We start from the raw sequence: 19,739 nt of genomic DNA on the forward strand, positions 1-19,739 counted from the left end.
GTGTGTAGCAGGCCAGTGTAATTACTGCATTCACAGGACAGGATATTAGCATAGCTGAGAGAACAATTTATTAGTAACTGCTGTTGACATGTTAGTGTTTTACTGCTACTGGGGATGAGGAGTTACCCTCCCTGAACACTGGACCTGGGCCAGAGGAGCTTCTATACCCACACACACTGGAGCTTCTATACCAACACACACACTGGAGCTTCTATACCCACACACACACACACACACTGGAGCGTCTATACCCACACACACACACTGGAGCTTCTATACCCACACACACACTAGAGCTTCTATACCCACACACGCTGCCCATAATGTGATAACACCCTCCACTCTCCTGCTGTGTTCAGATCAGTCTTTCCATGACTTCTCTTCTTAGAAGACTTGCTGTGGTGCGTTCACGTGTTACCCCAACCTGATCTCAGATCATTTCCTACTTTTCTGTACGTAAACTCCAGGCACTCCATTTAGGATGATATGTTACGTTTCCTACGCTATGTATTTATCTGGGGAATCCATCACCCATTTCGTATGAAATGTTACCAACTACAATTCATATTATATACTGAACAAAAATATAAACACAACAATTTCAATGGTTTTATTGAGTTACAGTTCATATAAGGGATTTATTTGTATTTTTTATTATTTAACTAGGCAAGTCAGTTAAGAACAAATTCTTATTTACAATGACGGCCTAGGAACAGTGGGTTAACGGAATTGTTCAGGGGCAGAACGACAGATTTTTTTTTTACCTTGTCAGTTCGGGGATTCGATCTAGCAACCTTTCGGTTACTGGCCCAACACTCTAACCACTAGGCTACCTGCTGCCCCTACACTCTAACCACTAGGCTACCTGCTGCCCCTACACTCTAACCACTAGGCTGCCTGCCGCCCCTACACTCTAACCACTAGGCTACCTGCCGTCCCTACACTCTAACCACTAGTCTACCTACCGTTCCTACACTCTAACCACTAGGCTACCTACCGTCCCTACACTCTAACCACTAGGCTACCTGCCGCGCCAATCAGTCAATTGAAATACATTTATTAGGCCCTTGTCTATGGATTTAACATGACTGGGCAGGGGCGTAGCTATAGGTGGGCCTGGGAGGGCATAGACCCACCCACTTGGGAGCCAAGCCCAGCCAATAAGAATTAGTTTTCCCCCACAAAAGGGCTTATTAGACAATACTCTGGCGGCTTATGGTAGAGAAATTAACAGTACATTCTCCGGAAACAGCTCTGGTGGATATTCCTGCAGTTAGCATGCCAACTGCACTCTCCCTCAAAATGATTGACATCTGTGCTACTGTGTTCTGAGACTAAACTGCACAATTTAAAGTGGCCTTTCACTGTCCCCGGGACACGGTGCACCTGTGTAATGATCATGCTGTTTAAAAAGCTTCTTGATATGCCACACTAGTCAGGTGGATGGATTATCTTGGCAAATGAGAAATGCTCACTAACAGGGATGTAAACAAATTTGTGCACAAAATTTGAAAGAAATAAGCTTATGGAACATTTCTGGGATTTTTTATTTCAGTTCATAAAATATGGAACCAACACTTTACATGTTGCATTTATATTGTTGGTTTAGTATGTTACGAATTTGCTAAATGTATAATATATAACGAATTCTAGCTAGGTGGCTAATGTAAGCTAGATGACTAACGTTAGCTAGGCTAAGGGTTAGGTTAAAGGGTTAAGGTTAGGGGAAAGGTTAGCGAAAAGGGTTTAGGGTTAGCTAGCATGCTAAGTAGTCGAAAAGTAGCAAGTAGTTGAAAAGTTGCAAATTAGCCAACATGCTAAAGTGTTCCATGATGAGATTGGAACTCACAACCTTTGGGTTTCTAGATGTTGGCATTACACATCCACCCATCCACCCTACTTTCATTTTTGCCTTAAGTAACCATCTGTCTTATGTAGCGTCATACCAAACGTAACTTATGTAGCGTCATACCAAACGTAACTTATGTAGCGTCATACCAAACGTAACTTATCATACTAATTTGTGTGTCCCGGATTTACGTTTACTATGTTACGTCTAGTATATGAGAGCAGGTTGGTTACGCCGATACGAAAGGTGTGGTTTACAATAGCGTCTTAATTGTGCAAACATCGTTCCCTACAACAAAGCTCTTCCCTCTGTTAAAACACTTCCTGTATCCTTGGAGTAAGACTTCAGGGAGGGACTTTAGCGAGAGAGCGATAAAGAGAGAGAAACATGTGAGAGCAAACAACAAGTGGGGCTCAGTCACGACGAAGAAGAGAAGACTGAAGAAACATCTGCTTTGAATTCCATCTTCTCTGTCTTCTCTGCCAGGGGGATTAGTGTGGATTAAAACATACACAGGATCAAACAGGCATTCTGCTCTATTCTGCTCCATCTCCGTATCAGTCCATACACCATCAAACAGCCATTCTGCTATATGTATTGATTCAAGGCCTTTTATACAGGGCCGGTCTATATGGTTAGGCCCAGGTACACCCTGCACATCAAAAGGCCCAGACATTAAGAGGTTTAATGTCTACCATAGCTAGTAATCCATCAGATTAGGGGCTGGATTTAGAATGATTCCAACAAGCTGTATTTCTGCTTGGTAGAGATATCATCTCATTCAGATATACTTCTTATCGAACAATTTTTTTTATTTTTTTTTAACTCGAGCATTACCTAACAAATTAACAAATCACTAAACTCTCTCTCTCTCTCTTATAACTAATATTTTCCATTTCACAAAGAAAATCGGCCTGTTAGGTGAAGCCTTGGTTGTCCCTGGTCAACCCAGAAGGGACTGGAAGGAGCTCCATGATGTTCCTATTCAACAGACAGGCACATCATCTACCAGGTGGAAGATGTGTCTCTTGGATATGAACTACAACGACACCCAGGGTGCTGTGCCCGTCACAATGGTGTTGCCACGGCATCCGCAGCACGGCACACTGGGACAGCTGGGGGCCAGGAGACCATGCTGAAAACCTTTCCAGCACCCCGCTATGTACTGACTGGGAGAGAGACTGTTAACAGCACCCCACTATGTACTGACCAGGAGAGAGACTGTTAACAGCACCCCACTATGTACTGACCAGGAGAGAGACTGTTAACAGCACCCCACTATGTACTGACTGGGAGAGAGACTGTTAACAGCACCCCACTATGTACTGACTGGGAGAGAGACTGTTAACAGCAACCCACTATGTACTGACTGGGAGAGAGACTGTGTTAACAGCACCCCACTATGTACAGACCGAGGAGAGAGACTGTGTTAACAGCACCCCACTATGTACTGACTAGGAGAGAGACTGTTAACAGCACCCCACTATGTACTGACCAGGAGAGAGACTGTTAACAGCACCCCACTATGTACTGACCAGGAGAGAGACTGTTAACAGCACCCCACTATGTACTGACCAGGAGAGAGACTGTTAACAGCACCCCACTATGTACTGACCGGGAGAGAGACTGTTAACAGCACCCCACTATGTACTGACCAGGAGAGAGACTGTTAACAGCACCCCACTATGTACTGACTGGGAGAGAGACTGTTAACAGCACCCCACTATGTACTGAACAGGAGAGAGACTGTTAACAGCACCCCACTATGTACTGACCAGGAGAGAGACTGTTAACAGCACCCCACTATGTACTGACCAGGAGAGAGACTGTTAACAGCACCCCACTATGTACTGACCAGGAGAGAGACTGTTAACAGCACCCCACTATGTACTGACTGGGAGAGAGACTGTTAACAGCACCCCACTATGTACTGACCAGGAGAGAGACTGTTAACAGCACCCCACTATGTACTGACCAGGAGAGAGACTGTTAACAGCACCCCACTATGTACTGACCAGGAGAGAGACTGTTAACAGCACCCCACTATGTACTGACCGGGAGAGAGACTGTTAACAGCACCCCACTATGTACTGACCGGGAGAGAGACTGTTAACAGCACCCTACTATGTACTGACCGGGAGAGAGACTGTTAACAGCACCCCACTATGTACTGACTGGGAGAGAGACTTTTAACAGCACCCCACTATGTACTGACCAGGAGAGAGACTGTTAACAGCACCCCACTATGTACTGACCAGGAGAGAGACTGTTAACAGCAACCCACTATGTACTGACCAGGAGAGAGACTGTTAACAGCACCCCACTATGTACTGACCAGGAGAGACTGTTAACAGCACCCCACTATGTACTGACCGGGAGAGAGACTGTTAACAGCACCCCACTATGTACTGACCAGGAGAGAGACTGTTAACAGCACCCCACTATGTACTGACTGGGAGAGAGACTGTTAACAGCACCCCACTATGTACTGAACAGGAGAGAGACTGTTAACAGCACCCTACTATGTACTGACCAGGAGAGAGACTGTTAACAGCACCCCACTATGTACTGACCAGGAGAGAGACTGTTAACAGCACCCCACTATGTACTGACCAGGAGAGAGACTGTTAACAGCACCCCACTATGTACTGCCCGGGAGAGAGACTGTTAACAGCACCCCACTATGTACTGACCAGGAGAGAGACTGTTAACAGCACCCCACTATGTACTGACCAGGAGAGAGACTGTTAACAGCACCCCACTATGTACTGACCAGGAGAGAGACTGTGTTAACAGCACCCCACTATGTACTGACCAGGAGAGAGACTGTGTTAACAGCACCCCACTATGTACTGACCAGGAGAGAGACTGTGTTAACAGTGGTGTGGACTGGGACTGACTGAACATCAAACACATTGGAGCAGGACGCCTCCTGCCAACTGGCTAAGAGACTTTTCTTTGGAGACATACAGCAACGGGACAGAACACGGTGTGTGTGGTGTGTGTGTGTGTGTGTGTGTGTGTGTGTGTGTGTGTGTGTGTGTGTGTGTGTGTGTGTGTGTGTGTGTGGGTGTGTGTGTGTGTGGTGTGTGTGGTGTGTGTAGCTGGCTGGTAGAAGTCATGCTAATAAGACTGGTCCCAGACGGATAAGCACCTTCACAGCCAGGATTTATTATAAAGGACCACAGCTCTAGTGTGTGTGTATTTGTGTGTGTGTGTGTGTGTGTGTGTGTGTGTGTGTGTGTGTGTGTGTGTGTGTGTGGTGTGTGTGTGTGTGTGTGGTGTGTGGTGTGTGTGTGTGTGTGTGTGTGTGTGTGTGTGTGTGTGTGTGTGTGTGTGTGTGTGTGTGTGTTTGCCAGCAGCCTCCAGGCTGACTCAGTCTCAGGTGAGTTGTATCTGTGCTTGGCTGCTCTCTGTTACTGGTTGATTAGCAGACAGTCTATTAAGAGAAATGCCCTGATCACTGCCACATCGCCCACCCAACTACCACCCAACAACAACCCAACTACCACCCAACAACTACCCAACTACCACCCAACTACCCAACTACCACCCAACAACTACACAACTACCACACAACTACCACCCAACTACCACCCAACTACTACCAACGTGGTATTGTTTGCCATTGATTGTACTGTTGAAGTTACTCAAAAACAATTGTACACAACAACACAGCTTCTAAGTAAAACAACAGAACTTCAACATCTAGGCTAAGTAAAACAACAGAACTTCAACATCTAGGCTAAGTAAAACAACAGAACTTGAACATCTAGGCTAAGTAAAACAACAGAACTTCAACATCTAGGCTAAGTAAAACAACAGAACTTCAACATCTAGGCTAAGTAAAACAACAGAACTTCAACATCTAGGCTAAGTAAAACAGCAGAACTTCAACATCTAGGCTAAGTAAAACAGCAGAACTTCAACATCTAGGCTAAGTAAAACAACAGAACTTCAACATCTAGGCTAAGTAAAACAACAGAACTTCAACATCTAGGCTAAGTAAAACAACAGAACTTCTACATCTAGGCTAGGTAAAACAACAGAACTTCAACATCTAGGCTAAGTAAAACAACAGAACTTCAACATCTAGGCTAAGTAAAACAGCAGAACTTCAACATCTAGGCTAAGTAAAACAACAGAACTTCAACATCTAGGCTAAGTAAAACAGCAGAACTTCAACATCTAGGCTAAGTAAAACAGCAGAACTTCAACATCTAGGCTAAGTAAAACAACAGAACTTCAACATCTAGGCTAAGTAAAACAACAGAACTTCAACATCTAGGCTAAGTAAAACAACAGAACTTCAACATCTAGGCTAAGTAAAACAACAGAACTTCAACATCTAGGCTAAGTAAAACAGCAGAACTTCAACATCTAGGCTAAGTAAAACAGCAGAACTTCAACATCTAGGCTAAGTAAAACAACAGAACTTCAACATCTAGGCTAAGTAAAACAGCAGAACTTCAACATCTAGGCTAAGTAAAACAACAGAACTTCAACATCTAGGCTAAGTAAAACAGCAGAACTTCAACATCTAGGCTAAGTAAAACAACAGAACTTCAACATCTAGGCTAAGTAAAACAGCAGAACTTCAACATCTAGGCTAAGTAAAACAACAGAACTTCAACATCTAGGCTAAGTAAAACAGCAGAACTTCAACATCTAGGCTAAGTAAAACAGCAGAACTTCAACATCTAGGCTAAGTAAAACAACAGAACTTCAACATCTAGGCTAAGTAAAACAGCAGAACTTCAACATCTAGGCTAAGTAAAACAGCAGAACTTCAACATCTAGGCTAAGTAAAACAGCAGAACTTCAACATCTAGGCTAAGTAAAACAACAGAACTTCAACATCTAGGCTAAGTAAAACAGCAGAACTTCAACATCTAGGCTAAGTAAAACAGCAGAACTTCAACATCTAGGCTAAGTAAAACAACAGAACTTCAACATCTAGGCTAGGTAAAACAACAGAACTTCAACATCTAGGCTAAGTAAAACAGCAGAACTTCAACATCTAGGCTAAGTAAAACAACATAACTTCAACATCTAGGCTAAGTAAAACAACAGAACTTCAACATCTAGGCTAAGTAAAACAACAGAACTTCAACATCTAGGCTAAGTAAAACAACAGAACTTCAACATCTAGGCTAAGTAAAACAACAGAACTTCAACATCTAGGCTAAGTAAAACAGCAGAACTTCAACATCTAGGCTAAGTAAAACAACAGAACTTCAACATCTAGGCTAAGTAAAACAGCAGAACTTCAACATCTAGGCTAAGTAAAACAACATAACTTCAACATCTAGGCTAAGTAAAACAGCAGAACTTCAACATCTAGGCTAAGTAAAACAACAGAACTTCAACATCTAGGCTAAGTAAAACAACAGAACTTCAACATCTAGGCTAAGTAAAACAGCAGAACTTCAACATCTAGGCTAAGTAAAACAGCAGAACTTCAACATCTAGGCTAAGTAAAACAACAGAACTTCAACATCTAGGCTAAGTAGTAGCAAAGGTGGGACCAACTCCACATTAATGCCCATGATTTTGGAATGAGAAGTTTGACGAGCAGGTGTCCACACACTGTTGGTCATGTAGGGATTTACATTTATGAATTTTGTATATATATATTATATAATCTTTTTGTTTCTTCCACTTTGACAGAGTATTTTGTGTAGATTGTTGACAATTAAATCTATTTGAATCCCAATGTAACACAATAAAATGTGAACAGGGAAGTAACAGCAGCTCTACGTCGGCCAACAGGGAAGTAACAGCAGCTCTACGTCGGCCAACAGGGAAGTAACAGCAGCTCTACGTCGGCCAACAGGGAAGTAACAGCAGCTCTACGTCGGCCAACAGGGAAGTAACAGCAGCTCTACGTCGGCCAACAGGGAAGTAACAGCAGCTCTACGTCGGCCAACAGGGAAGTAACAGCAGCTCTACATCGGCCAACAGGGAAGTAACAGCAGCTCTACATCGGCCAACAACAGGGAAGTAACAGCAGCTCTACATCGGCCAACAGGGAAGTAACAGCAGCTCTACATCGGCCAACAGGGAAGTAACAGCAGCTCTACATCGGCCAACAACAGGGAAGTAACAGCAGCTCTACGTCGGCCAACAGGGAAGTAACAGCAGCTCTACATCGGCCAACAGGGAAGTAACAGTAACGTCAGTTATTCCTAGCAGATGTCTGCAGATTTCCACCTTGTACATTTATACTGGACAACCTCCAGGGAACAAACCAAACCAGTACTAATGTTATTGTAATTCTCTGCTGCGCTACGATGACCATAAAAGTGATTTACACCACAACACCATTAGAGATGTGTTTTAGGTGTTGTTCTAATCTGTGGCTACATTAACCCATGTCAGGGGCCCACATGGCACCCTATTCCCTATCTAGTGCACTACTTTTGACCAGGGCCCATAGGGGTAGTGCACTACTTTTGACCATGGCCCATAGGGGTAGTGCACTATACCGGAAATAGGGTACCATTTGGGAAACGTCTCATAAATGGCCAAGGACGAAACACGGTGAGTAATCAAATTGTACATGTTTATCTAATTTGGCCGAGAGATATATAACAGTAGTATAAACAACGAGGCTGTTTGGTGAAGCAGTCGACTCAGCTCTTATTTACAGTGATGTGTCCTTAAGGCTGGCATTATGAGGCATGTAAGCAATAACGTCCGGGGACAAACCATGCTATTTCATGTAATTACCCCAGTAACAGAGGTGCCCGGGGTGTGTGTGTGTGTGTGTGTGTGTGTGTGTGTGTGTAACAGAGGAGCCTAAGGGAGGCTATGAGGAACAGGGAGAGGAGGACATTATTAAAACTATTCAGATCTGTGGATAATCTGTGCTTTACGACATGCTAATTTCAATCAACAGACCACTGTGGGCACTGGCCATGGAAGGAAGGGCCTCAGGATGATGTTAACTACAACTAAAACCAGAGAGACTTTACATTCAGTGAGTATTACATTCAGATACTTTACATTCAGTGAGTATTACATTCAGATACTTTACATTCAGAGAGTATTACATTCAGAGACTTTACATTCAGAGACTTTACATTCAGAGACTTTACATTCAGTGAGTATTACATTCAGAGACTTTACATTTAGGGAGTATTACATTCAGAGACTTTACATTTAGTGAGTATTACATTCAGAGACTTTACATTTAGGGAGTATTACATTCAGAGACTTTACATTCAGTGAGTATTACATTCAGAGACTTTACATTTAGGGAGTATTACATTCAGAGACTTAACATTTAGGGAGTATTACATTCAGAGACTTAACATTTAGTGAGTATTACATTCAGAGACTTTACATTTAGGGAGTATTACATTCAGAGACTTTACATTCAGTGAGTATTACATTCAGATACTTTACATTTAGTGAATATTACATTCAGAGACTTTACATTGAGGGAGTATTACATTCAGAGTCTTTACATTTAGTGAATATTACATACAGAGACTTTAGATTTAGTGAATATTACATTCAGAGACTTTACATTGAGGGATTATTAAGTTCAGAGACTTAACATTTAGTGAGTATTACATTCAGAGACTTTACATTTAGTGAGTATTACATTCAGATACCTTACATTTAGTGAATATTACATTCAGAGACTTTACATTTAGTGAGTATTACATTCAGAGACTTTACATTTAGTGAATATTACATTCAGAGAGTTTACATTTAGTGAGTATTACATTCAGAGACTTTACATTTAGTGAATATTACATACAGAGACTTTAGATTTAGTGAATATTACATTCAGAGACTTTACATTGAGGGATTATTAAGTTCAGAGACTAGAGAGACAAGAAACCACGAGCCACACAGGAAGTAACATTTCCTAAAAATGGACAAAACAATGGCAACTTTTAAAGAGAGAAAGATGCCCCAAATCACAACAGATGTGTGGAGAAAGACAGATAAATGTTGTTAACACAAGCAGAATACAGCAGCTTCCAGGGCATGATCTGACAGACCAAATATCTGACTGAGGCTTTAACATGTTTCTTTACTTCCACACACACACACACACACACACACACACACACACACACACACACACACACACACACACACACACACACACACACACACACACACACACACACACACACACACACACACACACACACACACACACACACACACACACACACACACACACACACCTTACAAAACACACACTCTCCTGGGACTGTGTGTGTTTGTGCGCTTGCGTCCGTGTGTGTGTATGTACACATGTTCGTGTGTGTGGGCGGTAAAACATGCGTGTGTGGGAGGAAGACATGTCTTTCCAGAGGATGTGTGAGCTTCCTTCGTTTCTGTTCATTAAGACTGTAGGAGAGAAGCTGCAGGAGATTTCACCACAGAGTTAAACATGAACAGAAAAGCTCACCGCAGGTCAAACTGATTAAGACTGTTGAAGAGAATGACAGCGTTGGACCGTTTCAATTCAAGACGTGATTTCATTTAGTTGGGAGTAAGAACTAAGAGCTGTGTCTGACAATCCTCAGGCAGCAACACAGGTGTCAAAAACCTGCTTTACTAAAACATCCTAAACTCAATATCGCCTGTCTCAATAAAGTTAGGACATCACGTAGTGTACAAAGCCCTCTCACCATCTCCCGTCAGTCTCCTCTCTCTATCTCCCGTCGGTCTCCTCTCTCTATCTCCCGTCGGTCTCCTCTCTCTATCTCCCGTCGGTCTCCTCTCTCTATCTCCCGTCGGTCTCCTCTCTCTATCTCCCGTCAGTCTCCTCTCTCCATCTCCCGTCAGTCTCCTCTCTCCATCTCCCGTCAGTCTCCTCTCTCCATCTCCCGTCAGTCTCCTCTCTCCATCTCCCGTCAGTCTCCTCTCTCCATCTCCCGTCAGTCTCCTCTCTCCATCTCCCGTCAGTCTCCTCTCTCTATCTCACGTCAGTCTCCTCTCTCTATCTCCCGTCAGTCTCCTCTCTCTATCTCCCGTCAGTCTCCTCTATCTCCCGTCAGTCTCCTCTCTCTATCTCCCGTCAGTCTCCTCTCTCCATCTCCCGTCAGTCTCCTCTCTCCATCTCCCGTCAGTCTCCTCTCTCCATCTCCCGTCAGTCTCCTCTCTCTATCTCACGTCAGTCTCCTCTCTCTATCTCCCGTCAGTCTCCTCTCTCTATCTCCCGTCAGTCTCCTCTATCTCCCGTCAGTCTCCTCTCTCTATCTCCCGTCAGTCTCCTCTCTCTATCTCCCGTCAGTCTCCTCTCTCTATCTCCCGTCAGTCTCCTCTCTCTATCTCCCGTCAGTCTCCTCTCTCTATCTCCCGTCAGTCTCCTCTCTCTATCTCCCGTCAGTCTCCTCTCTCTATCTCCCGTCAGTCTCCTCTCTCTATCTCCCGTCAGTCTCCTCTCTCTATCTCCCGTCAGTCTCCTCTCTCTATCTCCCGTCAGTCTCCTATCTCTACCACCCGTCAGTCTCCTCTCTCTATCTCCCGTCAGTCTCTTCTATCTCCCGTCAGTCTCCTCTATCTCCCGTCAGTCTCCTCTCCCGTCAGTCTCCTCTCCGGTCAGTCTCCTCTATCTCCCGTCAGTCTCCTCAAACTCATGAGCCTCATCTCCACTTAACCCCATAACTTTTAAATTGTCTTTCAAATAAGAGTGCGTTATAAAGTAAAGGTATTATATTTAATTATAACTTGTGTGTTCTGAATCTATAAACTGGGGCCTGTTCAGAAGAGGGCAACACTAAAGAACGTTCAGGTAGAAATGTACTGTGTAGAACAGTTATGATTGTTAGGCACATAGAATAGGCCGATCATGTCATCCCTATTCATCACATTTCTATCTGAAACTATTCAGTTTCACCACACTGAAGTCACCATTTAGGTCTTCAGTGGCCGTGAAGTGTTTCTACCACTGATGTTCATTGACAGAGAGAATCCTGTTCAGGCTTTCAGAGGCACCGTAATCACCAGGCCTCTCCAGTCAGTTAGAACATGGTAATGCTGCTGATCACCGTATGAAACAAAGCCAAATGACCTGCTGAAGGTGTCTCCATTAGCTGGATAATACCACAGAAAGCAGTGAGAGGGAAACTAGCCTACGCATCATTAAAGAGGGATTATTATTCAATGAATGCTTGTTCATTACTCTCCACGCCAGATCCAAGATGGAGGACCAGTAACCTCTACGGGTAGGCCTGTAATTGTAGTCAGGCTCCTGGTATTTCATTTTCATTTTTTTGTTCCATTTGAGTCATTTAGCAGACAGTCTTATGCAGAGGGACTTACAGCAGTGAGTACATACATTTTTGTACTTTTTCCCGTACTGGTCCCCCGCGGGACTCGAACCAGCAACCCTGGAGTTGCAAGCGCCACGCTCTAACAACTGAACCGCAAGAGATAATATTTCCCCTCGGCACCGAACACGGAGGAGACCAAGTTTATTTTTTATTTATTTCTATTTAACCTTTATTTAACTAGGCAAGTCAGTTAAGAACAAATTCTTATTTTACAATAACGGCCTACACCAGGCCAAACCCGGACGACACTGGGCCAATTGTGCGCCGCCCTATGGGACTCCCAATCACGGCCGGATGTGATACAGCCTGGATTTGAAGCTAGTGCTTCCTAATCATCATCAGGAGGTACTGGAGAGCGACTTAGTGTATAGTAATGATTGGAGGGTACAGGAGAGAGACTTAGTGTATAGTAATGATTGGAGGGTACAGGAGAGAGACTTAGTGTATAGTAATGATTGGAGGGTACAGGAGAGGGACTTAGTGTATAGTAATGATTGGAGGGTACAGGAGAGAGACTTAGTGTATAGTAATGATTGGAGGGTACAGGAGAGAGACTTAGTGTATAGTAATGATTGGAGGGTACAGGAGAGGGACCTGTCTGAAACATGAACATTTCTCAGAGGTTCAGAGGACTGTTGGTCAATGGGAGTCCTAGCCAGCAGCACAGCAGTCTCTCAGACAGCTCCTCTACAGAGGACCATCCTAAAGGTCTTCTTCGGTTTCTCCTCATCACTTACCTGACACACCAAACTGGTTGACCTTGTGTGGACATTTCAATATATTAAAAAAATGCCTTGTCTCGATGGTTGAAGATGCATCGAGTGGTGGCATCGTCAAGCTCTAAACAAACTCCCTGAGCATCTCTGGGCGTCAGATCCACTTCAAAAAGACAAGCACCACACAGTGCAACCAGTGAGAGGACATTCCCGATCGGACAACGGCCATTTTGTTCATCACAGATCTCTCAGAGGAATACAATCATCAATGTTACACGAGTCACCACACAGAGGACGACGTATCAAAGAGTCTTCAAGAAAGACCAGGTTGACATCCAGACCTGGGTTCAAATAATATTTGAAATATTTTTTATAATTTGACCCTTTGCTCTAGTATCCTGGATTGCCAAATGGGGACTATTATATTGGTCCATTAAGCCAGACAGCTCAAACAAGCACAGTGGGATGAAATTATTTAAAATAGTATTGACAAGATATCAGAGACAAGAGCAAACCTGCAATATCAACAGTAAACCCCAGTAAACCCCATAATAAACCCCAGGAAGAGAAGCTGCTGCCTTGACAGGAACTAATGGGGATCCATAATAAACCCCAGGAAGAGTAGCTGCTGCCTTGGCAGGAACTAATGGGGATCCATAATAAACCCCAGGAAGAGTAGCTGCTGCCTTGGCAGGAACTAATGGGGATCCATAATAAACCCCAGGAAGAGTAGCTGCTGTCTTGGCAGGAACTAATGGGGATCCATAATAAACCCCAGGAAGAGTAGCTGCTGTCTTGGCAGGAACTAATGGGGATCCATAATAAACCCCAGGAAGAGTAGCTGCTGCCTTGGCAGGAACTAATGGGGATCCATAATAAACCCCAGGAAGAGTAGCTGCTGTCTTGGCAGGAACTAATGGGGATCCATAATAAACCCCAGGAAGAGTAGCTGCTGCCTTGGCAGGAACTAATGGGGATCCATAATAAACCCCAGGAAGAGTAGCTGCTGTCTTGGCAGGAACTAATGGGGATCCATAATAAACCCCAGGAAGAGTAGCTGCTGCCTTGACAGGAACTAATGGGGATCCATAATAAACCCCAGGAAGAGTAGCTGCTGCCTTGGCAGGAACTAATGGGGATCCATAATAAACCCCAGGAAGTGCAGCTGCTGCCTTGGCAGGAACTAATGGGGATCCATAATAAACCCCAGGAAGTGCAGCTGCTGCCTTGGCAGGAACTAATGGGGATCCATAATAAACCCCAGGAAGAGTAGCTGCTGTCTTGGCAGGAAGTAATGGGGATCCATAATAAACCCCAGGAGGAGTAGCTGCTGCCTTGGCAGGAAGTAATGGGGATCCATAATAAACCCCAGGAAGAGTAGCTGCTGCCTTGGCAGGAACTAATAGGGATCCATAATAAACCCCAGGAAGAGTAGCTGCTGCCTTGACAGGAACTAATGGGGATCCATAATAAACCCCAGGAAGAGTAGCTGCTGCCTTGGCAGGAAGTAATGGGGATCCATAATAAACCCCAGGAGGAGTAGCTGCTGCCTTGACAGGAACTAATGGGGATCCATAATAAACCCCAGGAAGAGTAGCTGCTGCCTTGACAGGAACTAATGGGGATCCATAATAAACCCCAGGAAGAGTAGCTGCTGCCTTGACAGGAACTAATGGGGATCCATAATAAACCCCAGGAAGAGTAGCTGCTGCCTTGACAGGAACTAATGGGGATCCATAATAAACCCCAGGAAGAGTAGCTTCTGTCTTGACAGGAACTAATGGGGATCCATAATAAATACAAATACAAATATTCCCACGTTCAAGGAGCTTTTCCGTTCTGATAGTTTTTTTGTTGTGGCCTAAAAACCTTTAGGTCTACCTATAGAACAATGTAAAAACACCTCTGCATCTCTGCTCAGCCTGGTAAGAGAGGCGTAAAGGATGATTAGCATCCCCAGAGGCTCTGGAAGTGTGGAGAAAATATTCTGTTGGCCGGCTCTCCAGGAACCATCACATGAGCCGGAAGACAGACTGGCCAAACTCCTGTTTCTAGGAATTCATTCTAAAACTGAACTCAAAAAGGCACTAATAAGTCATTTTTTGTTTCATTTGTATTTAATTCTAAGTCCCAGCCTATATGTGCAATGTATAGACAATAATGATTTAATACAACTAAATGTTGTTTAAATGCTGAGCTCTTTATGTCCCTACCAGCCTATTGCGTCACACTCTCAAATGCTTCACAATGTATTTTCTTTGTAGGCTCCATGAGCGGGACTCCGCTCACATCCTCTGTATGGGACCAAATGATTCACTCTGCACACCATATACTGGAAACTAGGACACCATAAGGATGGACACCATGGGGATGGACACCATATAAATGGACACCATGGGGATGGACACCATAAGGATGGACACCATGGGGATGGACACCATGGGGATGGACACCATAAGGATGGACACCATGGGGATGGACACCATGGGGATGGACACCATATAAATGGACACCATGGGGATGGACACCATGGGGATGGACACCATGGGGATGGACACCATGGGGATAGACACCATGGGGATGGACACCATGGGGATGGACACCATATAAATGGACACCATGGGGATGGACACCATAAGGATGGACACCATGGGGATGGACACCATAGGAGTGGACACCATAGGGATGGACACCATGCGGATGGACACCATAGGAGTGGACACCATAGGGATGGACACCATGGGGATGGACACCATATAAATGGACACCATGGGAATGGACACCATGGGAATGGACACCATGGGGATGGACACCATATAAATGGACACCATGGGAATGGACACCATAGGGATGGACACTAAGGGGATAGACACCATGGGGATGGACACCATAGGGATAGACACCATGGGGATGGACACCATGGGGATGGACACCATAGGGATGGACACCATGGGGATAGACATCATGGGGATGGACACCATATAAATGGACACCATGGGAATGGACACCATAGGGATAGACACCATGGGGATGGACACCATGGGGATAGACACCATGGGGATGGACACCATATAAATGGACACCATGGGGATGGACACCATGGGGATGGACACCATATAAATGGACACCATGGGAATGGACACCATGGGGATGGACACCATATAAATGGACACCATGGGAATGGACACCATGGGAATGGACACCATGGGAATGGACACCATAGGGATAGACACCATGGGGATGGACACCATGGGGATAGACACTATGGGGATGGACACCATATAAATGGACACCATGGGAATGGACACCATGGGAATGGACACCATGGGAATGGACACCATAGGGATGGACACCATGGGGATAGACACCATGGGGATGGACACCATAGGGATGGACACCATGGGGATAGACACCATGGGGATGGACACCATATAAATGGACACCATGGGAATGGACACCATGGGAATGGACGCCATATAAATGGACACCATGGGAATGGACACCATGGGAATGGACACCATATAAATGGACACCATAGGAATGGACACCATGGGGATGGATACCATGGGAATGGACACCATGGGAATGGACACCATCGGGATGGATACCAACAAACAACCAGAACATTCCCCTCTCAGGCTTTGAGGAAGGAGAAAGGCGAGAGTTGGCATATACCATGAACATATGAAAAACTCACGCCTGCGCAATCACCCAAAAAGGTGAATAAAATGAATGATGTCTTACCTTGTGGTGGTAGGGGTTATAGGAGTGGAACAGGGCCGACAGCTCTTTGGTTCGTTGTTTTTTCTGTGGAGAGAAGTAAAGATAAAGGACATTTATATTTAAAAAAGTACAATGTTATTTTCAGACAGAAAGAGAAGTCACAGTAGTAGACCTAAATGGATTAGAAATATGACATATTATTAGCCCACAAGATTAAGAGACAAATCTACCCCGTTTACTCCCATAATAACGGCATAATAACGCCATATGTCCTTGAATCAAAAAAGTACAACGTCAAATTTAAAAAGACAGACTGTGCAGCTGGCTTTTGGAATACAGTTGATTAATGCAAACAGCTATTCTAATAGATACAAAATAAAACATTGGGCTATTATTTGCCTACAAGATAAGTCTCAATCTACCATTTTCATTGTCGCCCCAAAGCCTCGCATAAATCCTGATACATCCTTAATTTGTAATGAAATGCAGACGCAGAGATATGAGTTAAAACAGGATTTAATGGCATCAGCATGACTTCTAGAGAAGAGAAGAGAGTAAAGTAGTCGAGGTTTGGTAATGAGGGGGACTGATTAGTCCTTCTGTTTCTCAACCCAGGGAGACAGCAACAGCATTATGGGACAACTTCCCTGTCCTCAGGCAACATCATCTGCTGCATATATAATGCCTTAACATGGACCTTTACCATGAGAGATGGAGAGAGATTAGAATCTGGCTGAAAATGTTCCAATCAGTTATAGAACCAATTGCTCTATATGGCAGTGAAGTATGGGGTCCGTGCTCTAATAATGAATTTACCGAATGGGACAAACATCCAATTGAAATACTGCATGCAGAGTTTCGCAAGACTGTATTGGAAGTGCAAAGAAAAACTCAAAATAACGCATGTAGAGCAGAATTGGGCCAATACCCCCCTCCTCATTCAAATTGAAAAAAGAGCCATCAAATTATCCAACCATCTAAAAACAAGCGATTCCAAAACATTCCATCACAGCTCTACAATGTCAAGAGATGAAACCAGAGAAGAGTCCCCTCAGCCAGCTGGTTCTGAGGCTCAGTTCACTAACCCAAACCAACCCCATAGAGCCTCAGGACAGCACTCAGCCAGCTGGTTCTGAGGCTCAGTTCACTAACCCAAACCAACCCCATAGAGCCTCAGGACGACACTCAGCCAGCTGGTTCTGAGGCTCAGTTCACTAACCCAAACCAACCCCATAGAGCCTCAGGACGGCACTCAGCCAGCTGGTTCTGAGGCTCAGTTCACTAACCCAAACCAACCCCATAGAGCCTCAGGACGGCACTCAGCCAGCTGGTTCTGAGGCTCAGTTCACTAACCCAAACCAACCCCATAGAGCCTCAGGACGGCACTCAGCCAGCTGGTTCTGAGGCTCAGTTCACTAACCCAAACCAACCCCATAGAGCCTCAGGACAGCACTCAGCCAGCTGGTTCTGAGGCTCAGTTCACTAACCCAAACCAACCCCATAGAGCCTCAGGACAGCACTCAGCCAGCTGGTTCTGAGGCTCAGTTCACTAACCCAAACCAACCCCATAGAGCCTCAGGACGACACTCAGCCAGCTGGTTCTGAGGCTCAGTTCACTAACCCAAACCAACCCCATAGAGCCTCAGGACAGCACTCAGCCAGCTGGTTCTGAGGCTCAGTTCACTGACCCAAACCAACCCCATAGAGCCTCAGGACGACACTCAGCCAGCTGGTTCTGAGGCTCAGTTCACTAACCCAAACCAACCCCATAGAGCCTCAGGACAGCACTCAGCCAGCTGGTTCTGAGGCTCAGTTCACTGACCCAAACCAACCCCATAGAGCCTCAGGACGGCACTCAGAACATCTGGCCCAACCAAATCATCACAAAACAAAAACATATATATATATCACCTTTTGGAAAGACACAACATAAAATCAAAGTAAACTTCAATGCTATTTGTCTCTAAACAGACAGTCCATGGTGGCAGACTATCTGACCACTGTGACTGATAGAAAACTGAGGAAAACACTGACTAGGTACAGACTCAGTGAGCTCAGTCTGGCTATAGAGACCGGTCGTCACAGACAAACCTGGCTGTCCAGAGAGGACAGTCTGGCTATAGAGACCGGTCGTCACAGACAAACCTGGCTGCCCAGAGAGGACAGTCTAGCTATAGAGACCGGTCGTCACACACAAACCTGGCTGCCCAGAGAGGACAGTCTAGCTATAGAGACCGGTCGTCACAGACAAACCTGGCTGCCCAGAGAGGACAGTCTGGCTATAGAGACCGGTCGTCACAGACAAACCTGGCTGTCCAGAGAGGACAGTCTGGCTATAGAGACCGGTCGTCACAGACAAACCTGGCTGTCCAGAGAGGACAGTCTGGCTATAGAGACCGGTCATCACAGACAAACCTGGCTGTCCAGAGAGGACAGTCTGGCTATAGAGACCGGTCGTCACAGACAAACCTGGCTGTCCAGAGAGGACAGTCTGGCTGTCCAGAGAGGACAGTCTGGCTATAGAGACCGGTCATCACAGACAAACCAGAGAGGACAGTCTGACTGCCCAGAGAGGACAGTCTAGCTATAGAGACCGGTCGTCACAGACAAACCTGGCTGCCCAGAGAGGACAGTCTGGCTATAGAGACCGGTCGTCACAGACAAACCTGGCTGTCCAGAGAGGACAGTCTGGCTATAGAGACCGGTCGTCACAGACAAACCTGGCTGTCCAGAGAGGACAGTCTGGCTATAGAGACCGGTCGTCACAGACAAACCTGGCTGTCCAGAGAGGACAGTCTGGCTATAGAGACCGGTCGTCACAGACAAACCTGGCTGCCCAGAGAGGACAGTCTGGCTATAGAGACCGGTCGTCACAGACAAACCTGGCTGTCCAGAGAGGACAGTCTGGCTATAGAGACCGGTCGTCACAGACAAACCTGGCTGCCCAGAGAGGACAGTCTGGCTATAGAGACCGGTCGTCACAGACAAACCTGGCTGCCCAGAGAGGACAGTCTGGCTATAGAGACCGGTCGTCACAGACAAACCAGAGAGGACAGTCTGGCTATAGAGACCGCTCGTCACAGACAAACCTGGCTGTCCAGAGAGGACAGTCTGGCTATAGAGACCGGTCGTCACAGACAAACC

At 45.2% G+C, this 19,739-nt stretch overlaps 1 protein-coding gene across 3 annotated transcripts in view; it reads right to left on the reverse strand.

Moving 5' to 3' along the window:
* Positions 1–19,739, reverse strand: part of LOC106597444 (threonylcarbamoyladenosine tRNA methylthiotransferase) — an 811,125-nt gene that overhangs the window by 153,553 nt on the left and 637,833 nt on the right. For all 3 annotated transcript variants that reach the window (XM_082959157.1, XM_082959161.1, XM_082959159.1), the window contains exon 12: positions 16,617–16,679. In XM_082959157.1, the coding sequence (XP_082815283.1) occupies positions 16,617–16,679 (63 nt within the window). The remainder of the gene's footprint in view (positions 1–16,616; positions 16,680–19,739) is intronic.

This window comes from Salmo salar, chromosome 02, assembly GCF_965601325.2.
Source record: "Salmo salar chromosome 02, fSalSal1, whole genome shotgun sequence".
NCBI classification, from domain to species: domain Eukaryota; kingdom Metazoa; phylum Chordata; class Actinopteri; order Salmoniformes; family Salmonidae; genus Salmo; species Salmo salar.